Consider the following 19,820-nt stretch of genomic DNA (forward strand, 5'->3'; position numbering starts at 1 on the left):
GACCCTAACTAACCTCACAGGACGGCTGGTGGCTAAGTTCATTCCACCCTCAGGAGTATTTTGATGGAACTACTCCTTGGAATTAACAGTGGCTTTCCTGGAAAACACAAAAAGCTAACTATTCAAAAGGATGTGTTCTGACCACACAAATGTATCTAGCAATAACAAATTTATTGTTGGTTTCATCTCAGAAAACTTACCACTCGCGCGTATTTAATATGCAGGCTTACCCTCTAAGAAAAAGAAATAGAGCCTGCATGCTTTTTATACCCACTAGATAAAATTTAAGGCGCTCATCAGTATCTCGATAAAATTTAAGGCGCTCATCAGTATCTCTTTCGATAGCTGCACCACATAAGCAGGAAATATACCTAACCAGGATTAATTTCACATGTTGCCTATTGTAGTTTTTCTTAATCTGCTCCTTGGCTTGCTCTAATTTTTTTCAGTTCAGGGAGCTAGCTTCTTTAGAGTGGAGGACAAGAATACATTTCATTTATGTCTAGTGCTTTATCTCTTTTGAGAGGGAAACAAAAACCAAACTCTTTTGAAACCCACTAGTTAGAGAAAATACTTCAGGAGTCACTAGATCATAGTGTTTGGTTGATTCTCCTTCCCCTGGATGGGTAATCTGGAGGTCTGGGTTTTTACTTTTCTCTGTTACTAACTAGCTTTCTGTCCTTTTGACACCTCACCTTTCTACACTACCGCTTTATATTCTACAGCTTTGTATTTTATGAAGCATCTTAGGTAGATGATCCCTGACCTCCCCTCTAGTATTAATTCCATTGATATATCACTTGAGAAATGCAGGCAGCATTTGAATGTAAGTCTCCAGACACTTGCATGCAGTGCTGTCTCCCTGCATAGAGTGGGCACCACTGTCCATTAGGTGGCTTACACTAGAATACAGAAGAACATAGTTTTACATATTTTCAAAGTTACTGGAGAACAAATTAAAATTGTTAGAACTGAAAGAAATGTGGAAGAGTGACAATAACCTCTCCCAATTTCCATCTATTGCACATTCACCTCCTTAACTGGCTAACCCCTCAGTTCCTGATTAGCTGTGAACACCCACAACCCTTGGTGCAGAGGTTCTCAACCTTGGCTCCACATTAGAATTCCTCAGGGACCTTTGTAAAATCCCAAGGGCCAAGACATACTCAGAGCAGTTGAGGTTAGAGGGCAGGACTCAGTATTTTTCAAATTTCCCAGATGATTCCAGTGTACAGCCAAATTTGGAAACCTCTGTCTTAGTTGGATCATTTTGCTTTACAGAGTGTAATACCATGTTTCCCCAAAAATAAGACCTTGTCAGACAATCAGCTGTAATGCGTCTTTTGGAGCAAAAATTAATATAAAACCCATTATTTTAATGGGTCTTATTTTAATAAAAGACTGGGTCTTATATAATATAATATAATATAATATAATATAATATAATATAATATAATATAATATAATATCAGACCAGGTCTTATATTAATTTTTGCTCCAAAAGATGCATTAGAGCTGATTGTCTGACTAGGTCTTATTTTTGGGGTGACACGGTATGTAATTCCACTTTTCTAATATATTACAAAAATATATATATGGGTCGGTTCCCCTAGTAGTAGATCTCTTATATTTCAGAACATTTTGCTGAATATTTTACTGAGTATATATTTTATTCCATACTAATCTCTCTGATAGCCATTTCTATTCGTTTGGAGATACAGCGTTGTGTCAAACCAGGCAGCATAACATTCAATCTTCTGTTCCCATTTCCTACGATTAAACTCTAAGCTAGGAGGGAAATTCCTTAGCCCATCATGGAATGTCCAGAAGTTGAAACACATGATGGATTTAGGGTGGTGTTGATATGTGTTTTTTATTGACCACAGAAGATGCTGCTATTGGGATTCATGTCACTATTTTGTCAGATTTGCCTGGACTCAAGTGTACAAGGAAGGATGGAAGAGGAAGCTTTTTTCTTCCAGAATTGGCTTTACCCCAAACAGAAGTTTAAAGCAAAAAAACAATTTGGAAAGGAGATACCGAATTAAAACACATTTAAGATTATAGTATATGTTACTGTACCTATGAAGTGGGCAGTTCAGTAAATATTTGTTGATTTTATATGAAGTAAGATAATTTTCAAATACACTGTTCCACCAGGATACTGAATTTAAATGTGCATTTGTTCATAATGAATCTAAGCTCTCACGTACAGGTTTTTCCGTTATCTAAATTCAGGTCCTCGGTCTACAAAGTATTTTGCCTACCGTGAGTAGTTTAGACTTACCAATAGTTTTAAAGTGTCCTGCCTTTTGCGATAGTGAAAAATCTGGATTCCTGAAAAGAATAGATTCTTTTCCCACCTGGATGATTTCCAGTCCTTACAATGGTTTGGAAGCATTTGGTGAGCATATTGTGATCCAGAAATCATTGTGGCTTCGTTTGGCTTGCCCTAGTAATGGAAATTATAGGAAACCTTTCTTGAAAAAAAGATAAATAGGAACTAAGCAGAAATCATTTTTCCCCTATTGTGGTTATTTGGAGCTGGTGAATGGACAAATAAATGAAAAGCATGGTCCCAAGACCTAGGCACACTCTAAAAGTCTTTATTTTTATCCCAAGTTAGGCTTTACAGAACTGCTATCATTAGGCAGATTCCTCTGACTTGTCAATTTCCTTGAGAAATCTTTTTCTTGATCATGTAGTGTCTCATATTGCATTGCCTCTACTTCTCTAAGCCTTTCCTTCCTCAAAGTGACTTTTTAAAAAATTTTATTTTATTTTATTATTAGTTTCAGGTGTAAAAAAATATATAATGATTAGACATTTACACCCCTCACAAAGTGATAACCCCACCAAGTCTACTACCCATCTGATATTGTATATAGCTGTTACAATACCATTGATTATACTCCCTATGCTGTACTTTACATCCCATGAATAAATATATATATAAATTGTAGTTGACAGTCATTATTATTGTACATCAGCTTCAGGTGTAAAGCGCAGTGGTCAGACATTTATATAATCTATGAAGTGATTCTCCCCGATAAATCTAATACGCATCTGATACTCTACACAGTCTTTACAACATTATATTACCCATACTGTATTTCACATCCCCGTGACTATTTTGTGACTGCCAATTTGTACTTTCTAATCCCTTCACCTCCTCAAAATGACTTAAAGAAAAAAATTCTAATGCCTGGCACAAAATAAACTACACAAGAAAAGCGTCAGAACTTCCTCTGAAATAGTTTTGGTTACTGAGTTTATCGCTCCTCTGAAAGCTTTTGAATGAACATGGCTGTAATTGACCATTGCTAATTCAGTGGACTAGCTATGACCAGAATTGTTGGGATTATCTGATCTTCTCCAAGAAGTTCTCCACTTAATATTCCTATGCTTAAAATCTATGCTGTCACGATCTTTATCCAGTCAGAGCAAGGAGACCTGGGACGGTTAAAGGAAGAAATGCTAAATGTTGGATCATGAGAAATTAAATGTAAAAAAATTCATTTCTTATTCCTCATGAAGCTGGCTGCACTGACTTTCTCAGTCTGAAATCCCCTCCTTATTGCCCCATCCCTAGGCTGCTAGGAGCCCATTATCACAGTGATTAGAAGCATTTAAAATGTTAAATAATACTCCTTTCCCTCACTGACAGACTGTAGTCTGAATTCTTAGATTGTTGAGATTACCTTAAATCTTCTCATCTCTCCTTATGAAAAAGAAAAATGCCCAAATCCTATTCCGTCTGTCCTCTAGGGCCTGTACTAAGAGCCAGAAAAAAGAACCCTGAGACCAGCAGGCTCTTGGCTTCAGGTAAATTTCATGGGGACGTGTTGCTAGCTGTCCTAGGACCCTGCAAGGAAAGTTGTAATGTGTAGTTGCATGTGCATTGTAACCACTTTGTAAATGCCTCCTTCCTCTAAGGAGTCAGGGTACTGTCAGCAGAGTTGTCTGCTTGATCACTGTGGTTCAAGCAGCCTGATGTTTTTTGTTAGGCAAGGAAGACATCCAGCTGGTGGGCTGAGGCATCTCCATTCCATTCTACTGTTAGTACTGTGAGGAAATAGCCACTTATTCATTTCCTATCTCATCACATGACTTTTCCGGTCTCACTTTGCTGTGGGGACAGGAACAGAGCTAGGCTAACCATAGGTCCTGATTTGCCCAGGTCCCATTTTCACTTGTGCCAGTTTAATTATCAGCGGTGCTCATTGCACCCTCAAAAGTTCCAGTTTGGATGTCACCCACTTATTACCCTATGTTAAACATAGGGTACCCAGAAGAAAGAGCTACTAAATGGAATGATAGTAGGATCTGTGTTTCTAAAACATTAAAATTAGCCTATATAATGTATTGCTTGTGACGTGAATCAAAAAAAGTCACAAAGTAATCTTTATGTTTGCTGACAAAGGAAAACACTCTAGAATTAGAATTCTGGTCTCTGTAACTAATATTTTCATAGGAAATCAGAAACAGAACAGTGAAATATGAACTCAGGAAGGCTCTGTAGCCTTTTCAATAAAATTTGACTCTTTTCATGGGGGATACAGGTGGGTAGATGATGGTGGAGTGAGCATACAACCTCTGAGAAATCCCGTGCCTCAAATGGTATCCAGTGGTGCTCTGAAGAAGAACATTCTAGTAATTCCTTTCTGAGCACATTTCCTAGGGAGTACTGAGTTGAACAGTGTGCGTGTTTAGGACCTTTGTGCCATACTTCAGCCTAAAGATCTTTGTCTCCCCAAAGTGGTCCATTGGTTTGGTATCTGTGTGCCCACGTTCCTGGTGCTGCCACCTCAAGGAGTTTATGAAATTTTGATGTAGAAATTAGGTTGTTGCTTATCTCGTACCTTCTTGCTCATAGTATTGACAATACCACTGAATTGCTTGAGGCAGATAGCATCTCAGCGATCGCTGTGCTATTTCAGCTCTCTGCTGCTGACAACATCAGAAGTGTTTTAACAGGGTTTTAATGGGCAGCCTCTGTAGCTCCTTGGAGGGTTGCAAATAGCGGCCGTGAGAAACCCTCTCTGCTGCTCTGGGCTGACATGCCCTCTTTTCTCATCCAGCTGCTGCTTGTTTAGATGGCCGCCTTCCTGGTGACAAGCACTTCTTATTTGGGCCGAGTAGTACTAGGACTTGAATTCCAGAGAGGAGATTGTGTAATATAAAAAAGGAAAGGTCTCCTAAGGACATTTTCTTCTCATCTGTTGGGGGCAGGAAAAACAAGGCTTTTTGTAGAGGGAAGGGCAAAAGAGAGGGTCTAACCAGGAGTAAGTCTGCCTTTCCCAGAACCTTTCAGAGAAAATTCCTGGTGTGTCGTTAAAAGTAAAGTGTTCTCATTTGATGGAGTCACAAGAATCTATTTGGAGAATGCCATGCCCAGAGTCCCTGTTTTCTAGCTTTCCCACATTTCAGAATTTTATTTAATAGCTGACAGGCACATAAAGAAGAAAGCATCTTTCCACACATGAAGACAGTGTTTGATGATTTCATGATACCCTGGGATTTTCTCTACCATTCTGAAATACATCTCGAGTTAAAGAACAATGAATTAATGCTGCTTCATCTGCTTTGGTTCCATTACTTGATCTTCAGAGGCAACAAAGTGACTGGATTCCCAACTAGTAACTTAAAACCTCAAATCTTAGGATGAAAGGGGATGGATAGCCACTCTTCGTAGAAATCTCTTTAGTAAGACAATGAGGTAGTGAAATGAGGTGAAAAAATGACATTACATTGACCTCCCAGTTGTGGTGCCAAAGGCAGTTGTTAGTATCTGTGCCCATGGTCAACAGGGTACCCCAAAGGGAACTGTGATAAGAATGGAAGGGAAAAAAAAGGTGGCCAAGATAATAAAGTTTTTAGTGTGATAAAAGAAGTCAGTCTAATCAGGAGGAAGATATGTCTGTGTTTCATTTAGAAACTGTAGTTAGTTGATAGTAGAATTCCACGGTTTGGAAGTATTAGTGCAGACATCAGCTACTATAATTGTTTCTCTCCATCAATTTTCCTTCTTAGGGACATAGAAACAATAGTTGACCTGGCTCTTTTAAAAGGAGATCTAAGAATACTTCCTTCTAATGTCAGAGAGAGACTGCCTTCACTTCAGGCTCTACCTACTTAGAATTGGTTTTTATCATTATCACCCTCCACCGTTTTTTTCAGGCTGCCTGAGAAAAATCTCCTATCAGACACTTAAGGCCATTTCACAGCCTTCTCTTCCCAAACAAAATTGATAGTACTAGGTTATCATCTGTCCTTCAGAGATTTAAGATTCTTAACTTCTTGTCACCAGCAGAGGCATGACTTTAGCTATTAAGGAATAAATCTGATTATCAAGGTTGGAAGAAAAAAAAAGCACCTCTGGGACACATTGAGAAACCATTCCCGGGAAGGCCTAAGCCCATTTACCCTTTGCTTTCTTACCGCTGGGCACCTTTCCTAAAGCTTCTGCTGCTATGGTACAACTGGGACTGTTACCCCAACTAAGATCATAAAAAAAGCTTTATTAGATGGGCCTGTTTTTGGGGTCTTATTTGCAAAGCACTGAATAAAGAAAACTGCAGGAGCTCTGCAGAATATAAAGGGAAACACCACTAGAATATGGCCTATGGGAGAAATGTAATGGTAAAAAGTATAAACCGTAGAGTTAGAAAACTAACCACATCACGAACCAGCAAGTGGTTACCTCCCTCTGCCTCAGCTCCCTCATTTATAAAATGAATATTATAATGAGAATTGTATGCTATTCATAAGATTGTTGAGGAGTAAAGAAGATGTTGCATTATAGCTCAGTGTCTGGTACATAGAAAAGTGCTTGGTTAACAGGGGCCGATATTACTATTTCTGTTAAGTATACACATGCCTGCTGCTCAGTAAATATATATAATTTTTTAATTTTTAATTTTTAATTTTAATTTTAATTTTAATTTTTAATTTTAATTTTTAAGGGCATTTGTTAGCAGTCATACTGACCTAGATACAAGCATAGAGGACACACAATGGCAGAATAAAATCAGTAAACCAAGACAGGAAAGAACAGTCTCTATAAACAGAGACTTAGCTTAAACCTTTGAAAGAAAGAGCATTCCTAGGCTTGTCAAACCACACATTTCAATGTTGAGCATCTATGCTCACTTTTACAATCTAAAATCAAGAAACCCCAGCTTGACTACCTACTATGGTCTTGTGGTGGCCCTCCCTTTTTCTCGGCCTCAGTGTTCTCTGTCAAATGGGAGAGTTGGAATAGATAGTCTCCATGGTATCTCTGGTCTAAAATTTTGTGTCTGTTGGGAAAGAAAAAGGGGTGATAGCATTCTTTTTTTTCACGATCGCTCAGGTATACTTTTCTGAGCAAAAGATGTTTTGTGGCACCGCCCTGATCAATCTTTCTATGAAATTGCAAACTCCTGCCTTACGTGTCTGTATCCTACCCCAAAGATAACATGGTTAATTTGTTCTGCTTTATGGCTGATGGGGTAAGTTACGTCATGTGATGAGTGGACATTTTCATTTTCGTGGTCTTTTATCTTTGTTCAGGGACCAGTGGCCTTAGCCAAGGTGGGCCATGGCTGCTCTGTAACTCTGAGTTCATTCCTGTGCCTGATAGCTTTTGGGTTCTGCTTTGAAGTTCCCCTGTGCCTCGGCTGCCTTGAGTAAATCATTTGCTGCTCCCCTGTGCTTGTGATTTTCTCCACTTTCATGTTCAGTCCTCCCTGAAAAATGGGGACTGTAATTTGTTGGCAGCATAGGAACTAGCCTCTAGGTTTCCCTCAGTGATGGTATGACTCCACACTGGACTTTTCTCATTTCCCAGTTTGGTTGTGCCCAAATTCAGTAGTTTAATTCTCCAAATTTGAAGAACACCAGTGCAGTGCCTCCCTTTCCTTAATCATAACTGCAGATGGTGCCTGTTAAATTTTGCTTTCAGTTTGTAACAGAATTCAGAGCTGTTTTTTGTTTTTGTTTTTAGCAAATATTCAAAACAATTAAAAACTTAGTAGAGACACCTCTAATCAGGCCCTGGAGGGCTTGCAAGCTGCCTGACCTAGTCATTCTCTTGTCTGCCCTGGGTCCTATCTCTCTTCATGCTCATGCGTTTCCTTATTTTATACACTACCTGCTAATATCTAGCTAAAAGGTATTTCTAACCATAAGTCATTATAAAGGGCAGCATAGTATTTTTTTCTTGATGTAAAAATAAAGTTTTTAAAAATTTAAAGCTAGCAATTAGGATTCACTCGAAAAGCGGGATATGTTAATTTCTGAGAACACCATAGGGAGCAATTTTTATTTACCTCTGTGTGAGCCTTTGGCGAGGTTGTTATGTAATGAAAGACTCAGCTCAAGCGTTTTCAAAACAGCTGATTTCCTTAACCTGTGGTGTGTAAAGTTGTTGCTACAGATGACAACCAGGCAACAGAGTGAGAACTCAGTTGTAGCCTGATGGTGTCTGAAGGATGTCTGCTAAGTAACATCATGTATTAGGATTGGAGTAGAAGTAGGTGTGTGAGAGTGAAATGGTCCTTCTTCAATTCCCTTCAATCACCTCTAATTGAGGGCTTCATACATATCAGTTTGATAGTCTATCTTTCCTCTGTACTTAATGAAAAGCCTCCTGAGGATAGAAAGCAGTTTTTATTTTTATCCTTTATCTTTATTATTTAGTCATTTATTTATAAAAGGAATTTTTGAGCCCGTATTACATACATCTCTGTGCTAGGAACCATAGGTAACCTAAAGATGCACAAAGCAAAGTTCTTCTTAGCAAGAAAACAGACTAACTACACCTATGACTATAAAGTAATACCAGTGAAGTAGTGGGAACATTCAAAGGAAAGGGAAATCAGTTTCCACTTGAAGTTCAGGAAAGTCTTCATGGAAGAACTTTCATTTGAGCTAAGTTTTGTTCTATGGAAATAGGAAAGAGAAGTCACTGCAGGCAGGGAGAACAGTTCAGAAAACATGGTGTGTGCATATGGGTAAAGCAGGTGCTTTGGTTTGTCTGTAGCACAAGGTATGACGAGGAGAGGAAAAGAGAATATTTGAGAAGTTAGACTAGAGAGTGTAGGGCTTTGAATACTTTGCAGTGTTTCATGTATTTCTGGAGTCAGTTGGTCAGTCGGGACTTGAATCTTGCTTCCACCTGCTTCTTACCTCTGTGACCTTGGGCATATCTGTTCTTATCTCTGTTCTTCAGGTTTCTGGTTTATAAAAACTAACAGGTGAAATGAATTTTAGTAATATGTTTTATTTAACCCAGTCTACCTAAATAGCTTTTCAAGATTTAATCAATATAAAAATTAATTTTATAATTACCTTATATTCTTTTTTTTCATGCCAAGTCTTAAAAATCTGCTGTATATTTTATACTTACAGCATATCTCAATTCAGACGAGCCATATCTACATTTAGAACACATTCTTCTACTCTACTGCCTTTGGTTGTATGAACACAAAAAGAGAAACATTAGAACTGAACTCAAAAGTCATTCCATGCTGATGTCCTTAGCTACCACTTACAGAGGTTTTTGACATGCCAGAAGAAGTTGATTCAAATAAATTTTGTGCTCAGTCAGCCACAAGAGAATTGTCAGCCATTATACAGAATGAAAGCAATCGCTGAGAGCAAGTCCATCCTGGTGGACGTGTGAGTTTTATGCTGGCATTTTTTTTTTTTTTTGAGAAATAAGACTCATCACTCCTTTCATTCTTTCCTGACCATGATTGCCTTTGTATTGAGGTCTAACAACCTTGGAAGAACACAGAATATGTGCTAAATAAATATAGTGACCCTTTTTCACTCAATGAGTGGCTATCTGAATTCCCAGCACTGATCTAATTCCACTTGCTTCTGAAGTTTACCTTTTACACTTGTGTTGGTTTTAGCCATTGGCCACTGTGTCAAAGGTCATGAACTTACACACTTCCTCCCCAAAGATTCACTGTATTAGTGCTCAGTTTGCTAGGATCCCTTCAGATTAGTTTATTTCATTGTGCCGCCATTGGTTAATTCATATAATCATAAGGTCTTCTTTCAAATGGATGACAAATGAAGAAGGAAGACGCATGGAGTTATCAGTTTCTTCAGCATCTTAATTATCTTAGTTTTAAGCTCTGTAAGTGTGTCTTTATGGATGTAGTTTTACTTGCTTAAAGCATCTAATTGGAACCAGATCCTTAAATCTCTTTGGACCCACGAGCAATAATAAGCCCAGAACATCTCCCTACAATCCAGAAACACTTATGTGTGCTTGTGCTTGAATCATGTGCAATCAGTTTCTTCTCCCAGCTTCTTTTTCCACCTGAGACTGTAGCATGATTCAGTATAGTGATAAAGAGGTGATTTGTTCCTATTTTAAATGGGTGCAGTCAAGGAAGGGAGGGTTGGAGCTTAATTATTAGTAATTGTTCAAAGGGTTTATTTTCTTTACATATAGTATTATGGAGACTACTCATATGTTTTCAGCCCCTTTCTATAGGTCATGGTCACTCTATAGTTATGCCAACGTTATACTGTTAGCCAGGATGGGTAGATTTGGATGGGTAGACCAGCTTTTTGTCTAGGAATGGAGAAGTCACCTGATTGAGTGAAACTGTTCTAGAGGGGTGCACATTCCACAGCCTAACCTCGAAAAGCTAAGTCAGTAGTTTCTAATATTTTGGAGTCACAGACCGCTCTGAGAAGCTAGTGACATTTATGAATCCTCTCTAGAAAAATATGTGCAGATGCTTATACACATACGATGTTGCATATGCTTTTAGGGGGTTCGGGACCCTGCTGAAATCCATCCCAGGTTAAGATCATTCATTTGGCCTCTGTGGGTAGGTGTTAGTCACAATGCTGTTATAAACCCAAACATGTCGCTCAGACCAGAAACTATAATTGAGGACACAGGACCCCAGGGACTGTGGGAGATTTAAGACAGAAAAGAACTTTAGCTTTGGGGGGAATTTGTGTTTGCTGTCGCATAAGGTGAGATGAGCGCATAGAGAATAGAGCCAGTCCTGAATGCTGGGAGACCTCATGTGCCCTGAGGTCACATGGCTGAGAGAAGGGCTGGAAGCCAAGGAAGAAGAAATCAGGCTAAGGTCCTCTAGTTTTGCCAGTCGGTCAGATTAGAGCACACTGGGCTTAAACTCTGGAAAGTTCCTTCTAATCTGAGGAGAGGTTTTCAGAATCAGAAGAAACAGCTCTTTATGCTCTTTATATTTTCTATGATGATTTTCTTTTGCTTTCTTCATGGTTTTATGTAAAATTTGCATTAAGGCCAAACGTAGAAATGGAGTTTTGCAAGTAAATCCTTGAGCCTTTATAACGGGAAGAACAGCTTACCTGCAGTGGGGTTAGCCGCACTTTTTTTTTAGCCCTGAGTCAATCCCTGTGGAAATAAGAGCAAAGGCCGAACTACAGGTGTAGCCCTAGACACCCTCCCACCTGGAGACTCTGATTTTCATTCCCAAAGGGTTTTGCATCTTGTTTTAGTAAGAGTTCCTCTTCCTTTATATTCATTTCTGCATATTCTTGCTTTACCCCCCACGCCCAGTAGAAATGGCAATAGGACCTTCTTCATTTTGGCAAGTATGACTCCTATTTGTATGACCAGTCACTGGGCTCTTAATTGAAGCCTTGAGCAGATGCAGGACAGTCCTTTATCATTTTGCTTCAAGATTCTTTTAAGCCCCAGTAGTGTTGAGAAATTATCAAGGAGACTATAGACACGTTGAAATCTTTAACCAGAGAAGCTGCCTGAACAGGAAACCATAATTTATAGTATATTTTAAAAGAATTTGAAAGGACTAATGTAAGAGGTCCAATAAGTACAGTATTTCCCAAATCATTAAATGTTATCCTAAATAATGAAAGCTGTCACCTTTTGAGTCACAGACCAATTTTCTGTGTCTGTATACAATAATTTTTCTTTTAGGCAGCCCTAGTCTAAGTTGGCGAACCACGTTCTTGTGCTTTGGAAACTTCTCCATTTAAGTAGCTAGCGTAGCAGGGAAGAGATGTTTCTGTGTCCCTCTGCCCAACCCCCAATTCTGGAGCCACGGCTTTGTCTGCTACCAGCTTAAAATTTTTCTCGAAGCCAGGGTCTCATCTTACTACGAGTGGTGACATCATATTCTCTTCCACAATGTATATGTTTGCTTTAATATATAAATCATTTGTTTGTCAAGCTACTTAAATTTTCCCCCTTAAAACTCTCAAGCAAAATAGCTTTCCCTGGCCCTCCACTGCATACTCCCAGAAATACTGCAATACTGCAAACACTGATAAGGTTATATTTATTATTGCAGTCTTCTGTTCCCATTTGACAGATAAGGAACAGGTTCTGTCAAGTTCAGGCACTTGCTCAAGATCATAAACTCATGAAGTGGCAAACAAAGAAGATGGGTTTGTAACCCATCTCTTTTTATACATCTATAATATAAAACCATGTGGGTATTAAGCAGTCCTGTCTTCAGAAGAAGTGAGGTGGTGGATTTAAAAATATTCCACAAAGTTAGTGGCTCTGTGTTTTTCCTGTACAACATGCTTAGTTTCCCAGAGAGCTTGGAAACAGGTAATTCTGGATAAACATGTGTGTCTTATGTCACTGTAGATACTGGCAGTAATGTGTCATTACTAGATACATTTTGACAAAAAAGAGTCAGGAAGGGGCCTAATTTACCTCAAAAGCATTATGTGGCAGGGTGTGGGGAGTTCTTTTATGGACAGAGAAACACTCATTTTCACTGAATTTATGGCAGTTTGGCAGACCCAAGAATATAACCCATTTCATGGCCCACGTGCTAGTGCTGCCCTGAAAACCCTCTTGCTCGTGAAGAAAATATTTAACAACCCTAAGTCCCGAGTTTCATCCTGAGGATCCAGGACCCATTTTCTCTTTCTGAAAAGGAAAAAGAAGCCAAATGATGGGAAAGTCTTTGCAAGTCCTATTCTCAATTCTCTCTCTTCTCCATCGCTGCTCTAGTTCATTTCGTCTTCAGCCCTTGTGATTATGTGTAGTGGCAATCATAATTATTATCATTCTTAAAATACTATTGTGTTTATTATTATTTTACAGTCATACATCTACTCAGCAGACCATAGCAGCTAACTTGAGCTTCTATTGTAATATACAAACTTATGTTGCCTGCATCAGTTTGGAATTTCATGGAATATGCTTGTATTTGACTGTATTTCCAGATGGAACCATGTGCTTAAGTGTTTGTTTTAGGCCTCCAAGTAGTCATTCCTTTGCAATGATCTGTAGCTAGCCTGCTCTCCCTTGGGACTAACCTGTGTGACTAATTTAAGTGGGAGTGTGATAAACTTTGTCACCACTTAAGGAAAGGCTAAAAATACTTCTTTTTCTTTTGTTTGTTTTTCTCCGTATTATCTAGCGACTCTTTTTGAGGGATAAGGGAAAGGAGGTGGTGAAGATTAGAGCTGATGAGGAAGGTTCTGAATGCCCAAGTTTCATTTCGGAAGCTTCACACCTTTGAGCCCCAGGGAAAAGTTCTGACCCCAGGCTTTTACAGGTTTTGTTATAAAACCTGAGCTTCCCAGAACACTTTGTGGTTAATGGCTTTCGCAGAAGTGATTTTACAACTAAAGATGGCCATCAACCAGACTTGTCTTAGTTCATTGTCCAGATCTAAAAAATGATTGTTAATGTGACTTATTGTGCTAGTTAAATATTTCTTAAAAGGGTTTCTTATTAGGTTGCAGTCTTGTGAGCAAAAACACAGTAACAGGAGGGCTCCCCTAAAAAGTAGATTAGACAGATATGGTTTGTGGATAAAGGAGATGCGAACTGGAAGGCTGGAGAGGGATTCTTGTCTTAACCCTGTCCTCCACTCACTGAGGGACCTTGGACAAATCACAACCTCCCTGTTCCGTGTTTCTTTAACTTTAAAATGAAAGGATTGGACCAACTCTTTGGTTTTCAAGATCTCTCTTAAACCCTTCTCCCCAAAGCAGAAACTTTTGCTAGTGAAATATTCTACAAGATCCCAATATGAGTGAAGATGTGTCATTCACGGAAGGTACAGGGAAAATCCTTCTCTTGCCTCAGTGCTGGCCCCTGAGGCACTGCTACTTTATTTGATCTTTAAGAGCTCTTCCAGCTGTGGTATTCTATAATTCTAATTAATGTGAATTGAGCATTATTAAAATCAGTGGGTGTTGTTTTTTTTCATTCAGTTACTCACATCAGGGAGAGAAAAATGGTCTCAAATTACCATATGATTTAAGTTAGTAGAAGATATAATTCATCGATATTAAAGACAAGTACAGATCTAAACATACAACAACTATTTTAGAAGTTGTGGAAATTCACAATAGAAACCCTCTTCCTTTACCCCAGAATGCATGATGCAAGAATGCCGAGCAGAGAAATGGTAAATCTTCCACCATTAGACCTCACTTCCTAAACATTTCCCACTGAGCACTGCCGTGCAGCTCCCTCTTTTTTCTTCTTTCCTCTCTCAAATCCTAGATTACTGCATAGTTTGGAATTTTGGCCCTAAAAGGGCCTTTCTTGGTTCCCTCCATCTCTCTCTAACTGGAGCCAGCTCAAAAGTACTCTCATTTCTGCCTGTCATCGTAGCTAATACCTTGCAGATTCAATACCAAACTGTTGTATAGGATTAAATTCTGAGCCTTCCAGGAAAAAATTTCTGAAAGTGTTCCTTTGCTGTTGTTAATTGCAAAATAAACAGCTCTCCCTCCCAGGGAGCGGAGTTTCCTTCTCCTTTGGTGGGCTTCCCTCTAGCAATGCAGGAGCTGCTGGGGCCCGATTTACACCTACGATTCCACACCAGTTTAGAGCTCCCACTTTAGTTTCTCAGTTTGCATTATTTCACCAACTCACATACGGAAGGCTAATCATTCCAGCCTTTCCCAGCCTGCAGTTTTTCCTCTGATTGTTAGAACTGTACCCTTGAGTCAGGATTTCTTCCCAAAAATAATCATCGCAAATACTGTTTAGCATTTTCTGTCAGCCAGACACTGTCTTAAACATTTTTAGTGTGTTAACTCATTCAGGTTGTTTAGGAATAGCCAGACAAGGCCCAGGTGACAGGATGGGTGCGGAGTTTCCAGAATCCTTCTTGGCTAGTTATAGTCGAATGACTTGCAGGCAGGCTGGATGGGCAGATCCCAAATGAGATCCCGTCAATTAAAATACAATTTTGAGAATTTGGAATTTTGTTTTTAAACAAATGAGCCACTTGAGTTGCCTATGTATGAAATGATTGTTTGCAGGTAGAGTTATTATTATTCTATTACGTAAACAATTATTAACAGAGGCTTAATTTCATTCCAGACAGATTGTGTCAAGGAGAGTGGGCGCTACAGAAGTACAGTGAAATATGAGATTTTTGAGCCCGTAGCAGACGCAGAGCTAGAGACCCCAGTCAATCCTACCCCTTTCTAAACAGCCACAGCCATGAAACTTTCTTGACCTTTTCACCTTTAAACTTTGTGTGAACTTGGAAAGAAGAATTTTGAATTATTTTTAAAAAAAGGAAAGAAGAAAAAACAGAGAGGAATAAAGAAAGACAGGAGAAAAAAAAGGTTGGGGGAGGCTGTGGAGGAGATGTGGAGACTGGGGGAAAAGACTGATTATATGTTAGCCTAACAGTAATACTAGGAAAATAATCCTCCTCTAGTGTATGAGTTTCTGCTACTGGGAGCCACAGGGTAATCAGCTCACATGACATACCCAGAGGCTAATGCTAGCCTGTACTGTTTTTGAACATATTCAAACAAAGGCTGATTATCCAAACAAGAATTTGGACTGCAGCAGTCGGACCCGTTAAATTATAGTTAGTAAAACTTGGCGCCTTATGAGCTTGGAATGTTACAATTGCAACTGGATCTTCGTTTGTCAGGCAGCCTCACTAAACAATAAAACCAGAGATTTTTATCTCCTTGGGACTCAGTTTTAACTCCTTGGATGGCAAAGAGAACAGTGCCAACTATCATAGCTCAGACTCCTGGCAACTTCTGTCTCCTGTCCCGCCAGAGTTAATGAGGCAGTGGCATTTTCCTGGTGTTCTGTAGGGAAGTGGGAGGGTGAAGGCAAGTTGCTCATTCTCTTAGATCTTATGTTGGAGAGATAATAATGGGTATTCGTCTATTCCTTTAACAAACATTTATTAAGTGCTACTATGGACAAAGCGCTGTGCTAGTCTATTTATATACAAATGAGTATAGCAGATGGCATGAAATTGTCAATTGCCAAAAGGTAACTAAATATTATGAGTAATTTAGTGAAGGTGGAATGAGAAAGATAAAGAAAGACTTTTTAGAGAAGGTATCATTGAACTAACTTTGAAGGAAGGTAGGCTTGAATCTTTAAAGGTGGCTCTAAAGGTGATTTTATGCAGCAGGAACAGCAGAAATAAAGGAATAGAGGCCGGAAAGTTGAATCGTGAATGTGAAGGGAAGTAGTAGAAGAGAAGTCTGAAAAAGTAGATTGAGCCTAAAAAGTAGGTTGAGAATTCCAGGCCTAAGCGAGTCGCCTTTATTTGGTAAATCAAGAAGCTATTAAAAGTTATCTTTAGCTTTTACATAGCTGTCTTTAATAATAATAAGTTAACATGTATTGAAAGTTTATCATCTGCCCTCATAATAATTCTCTGAAAAAACTGATTCAGAAAAACTAAGTAACTGAGATTCAGAGAAACTGAGTAACTTTGCCAAAATCACACAGTCCATACATAAGTGGCAGTCAAAATTCAAACCCAGACTGATTGTAGACCCCTCAGCTCTTAACCATGTTTCTATTCTATTCTCCATGCCTTTTCAATTTGCTGACTTTATAATCATAATGCAGGATGGATTAGGCATATTTTTATATGGCGGCAAGAAGCTTGATTTTAATGGATTAACACTATTCTTGAATTGGATGGTTATAGTGAAGAGAATTACTTTACATTAATAATCTTTGTATTGGAGATCAACATACAGTTACCATGATCACCACTCTGAGTTGGCTTAAGCATATGGGTTCTAGGTAATAAGTTCGTGCAAACAGCAATATTTCTTCTTAACCAATCCTGTCATAACGAGACAATCTGCTCTCCTAGTTACTTTTGACAGTGATTTTTGCAGTAGTACAGAGGTGACTTGGGTAGTTTAGGTCTTGTATGCATTTATGACGTTGTCGTTTCTGAGAAACACTTTTGATACCATTAGTGTATGGCTCCCCACTTCCCGGTTTCCACAGGGCATCTTCACCGTATTCTTATCCTCTGCTGACCCTGCCACTGTCTTGTTTTCTTTCCTGTCCTCTTTGATATACTCTGTTATTGTAAGCCAGGCTTGTGGCTTCTGGGAGGGGTGATTGGCAGGGTCAGTCAGACATAAGCACTGAAACGTGTGTCCCAGAGGTGGAAGCCAGATTTCCTCTCAGGGCCCTGAGGCCAACTCCTGTGATAGCTTCATGGCTAGAAATAGCAAAAATCGAAATGGATATTGCAGATAGACCAGACAAGCAAATAAGAAATCCAAATGCTTGGATGGCTCAGGTTTTTCAATTTATTAGTGGATATTTTTAGCAATAGAAACAATATAGCATATCTTTGTGTCCATTTTTCCTGTGTATGGCATCAAGGTTGGGTTTACAGTTCTTAGGGGAAGGATCAGGTGCTGATTTAGTGAGCTTATTTTTGAAAAGCAAGAGTGATACATTTTAATTTAAAAAAACAACAAACAAAAAAATTACAAAAAGAAAAGAAAAAAGAAGAGAAAGAAAAAGCAAAGAAAAGAAAAGCAAGAGTGAATAAAAGAGCAGGTTAACATCGTATAACCTGCTAGGAGTTCATTAGCACCAACGTCATTATTTAGCTTGGTTTCAAACAAATTCTCCACATAGAACATTTGGAGAGCACACACCAGTTTGAATGGCATTACCATTAAGGATAGTACATACCCAAGAGGAAAGCTTGAGTTTGAAGTACTGACTATAACTATACATTTTTTTTGAGGGGGGTGTATGTATTTGCTTTGTTTTGTTTTTTTTAATTCAATTTGCAAGACCTCAAGCAGATAGCTCAGAAACCTTTGGGAAATCTGTTGAAATTCTAGAGATCAGCTTTCTATAATTTATGGTGCTTTTGGAAATTAGGGTGGCCTAATGATGAGCAATCTTTCCCTTCTAATGTTAATTATTTGTGTTTTGTCAGTGGCTCTAGAATTAATATAAAAAGGGAATGTAGTTTACTTTGGGTGATCATGTTTCAATGTGTTAATGTTCCAGGAGTAGCAGAGGATGGCATGCTCTGTTAAGAACTAGATCATGCTAAAAGTATTAAACTTGGCTTTTGGAGATTAGGTTTTCCCTACTTAAAATTAAGAACTTAAAGATTTTAATCAAGATAATCTCAAAATGTCTTAAGGTGCAGCTTATTCTGGAGGTGATACCACTTGGAATAGTAAAGACCAAAGGAGAAATTGTGAGTTAATGTTTACTCTTTTATTACTATTTTAATCAAATGGCTTTACAACTTGACCTTTTAAATGTGAATATATTTTTTTAAAAGAACACTCAGGTATGTGAAGCCATAACTGCTGTGTTGGAAGTTCACAAGCCTAAGTTTTATATACTTCAGTTTTAAATATGTACGTGGTAAAAATATTTCGATTGGAGTTTTCTGTGAGGGCAGTTACATTGTCTTGATGACAGGTATTTTGGTATAGGTAAAAACATCTTTTGGATGTTTGGGAATTGTAAGCATGTCACCTCAATTAATAATAATAATAATGGCAGGAACTCCCATTTATGAATAACTACTCTGTGACAGACACGCCCATAGGCACTTCATATGCATCATTTCTTATTCCCAAATCTATCCTGCCAGATAGAGTAGTGCTTTCATTTCACAGATACGAGAACTGAGCCTAAGAGAAGAAGAGGCTTTGAACTCAGGTTTCTCTGATTCCAAAGTCCATACTCGTTCCACTACACCATGATATCACAAGGAATGAGTTGTAGCTGATGTGCATTTAAAACTTACCAATTCTACCACACATACCCTAGGAAGTTCAAAACAGATCTGATTCAGAGGACCAAATTTATTTGCCTATAATATCGAGCCCTATGAGTAAAGGGCTTATTTCTTTGAAATTAACCTCAAACACACTGAAGTATATAACTAGAGCTTTCCCCCGCAAAAAAAAAGCTTTCTTAAAAGGTATGGAGGGTTGTTATTCTTGAAATGATTTTGATGAATTCGAGGGCAAAAATAGGTTAGGCATTTGATTAGATTTCAATATGCCAGTCTTCCTTGGGAATTTTCCTGTGTTTGGGCATGAAAGAAATCTTGCCATGAGAAAAGCTTCTGCTTCCTTCCCCTCACCCCCTTTTCCCCTTTCCCCCCATCTCTCACCGGTCAAAAGAATCCAACCCGAAATTACAATCCAATTAGGCTTTCTTCGGGGGACCCTCTATACAGTAAATACACTAAATCCGTAGATTTGACATTGGATGTTTGACTATTTGAAAGTGACTCTGAAAGTCAGGGAGGAATTTGCTATTATTATTGATTAGTAGGTTGGTACCTAGGAGCAAGTGGCAAAGATGGTAAGTCAACCTGTTTTACCACCCAGCACCTGCATCTTTCCTTGGCTTTGTTGTTCTCTACTTGTCTCATGCCAAACACACACACACACACACACACACACACACACACACACACACACACACAACAATGTATTTGTCTCTTTATGCTAATGATGGAAGAGGAGAGAAACTAAATAGACCAAATAAAATAATAGTTCATAGGTAAAACCAGTTTGAAAATTGTACTTTC

At 38.6% G+C, this 19,820-nt stretch overlaps 1 protein-coding gene across 13 annotated transcripts in view; it reads left to right on the forward strand.

Annotated features, from left to right (window-relative positions):
* The window catches only part of BCAS3 (BCAS3 microtubule associated cell migration factor), a 568,714-nt gene that overhangs the window by 426,950 nt on the left and 121,944 nt on the right, over positions 1-19,820 (forward strand). For 2 of the 13 annotated variants that reach the window (XM_081028998.1, XM_081029012.1), the window contains one exon: positions 18,408-18,464. The exons of the other annotated variants lie outside the window; for them this stretch is intronic. In XM_081028998.1, the coding sequence (XP_080885124.1) occupies positions 18,408-18,464 (57 nt within the window). The remainder of the gene's footprint in view (positions 1-18,407; positions 18,465-19,820) is intronic. 13 annotated transcript variants of the gene reach the window in all.

Source organism: Rhinolophus hipposideros, assembly GCF_964194185.1.
Source record: "Rhinolophus hipposideros genome assembly, chromosome: 20".
In the NCBI taxonomy this organism is placed as follows: Eukaryota; Metazoa; Chordata; class Mammalia; order Chiroptera; family Rhinolophidae; genus Rhinolophus; species Rhinolophus hipposideros.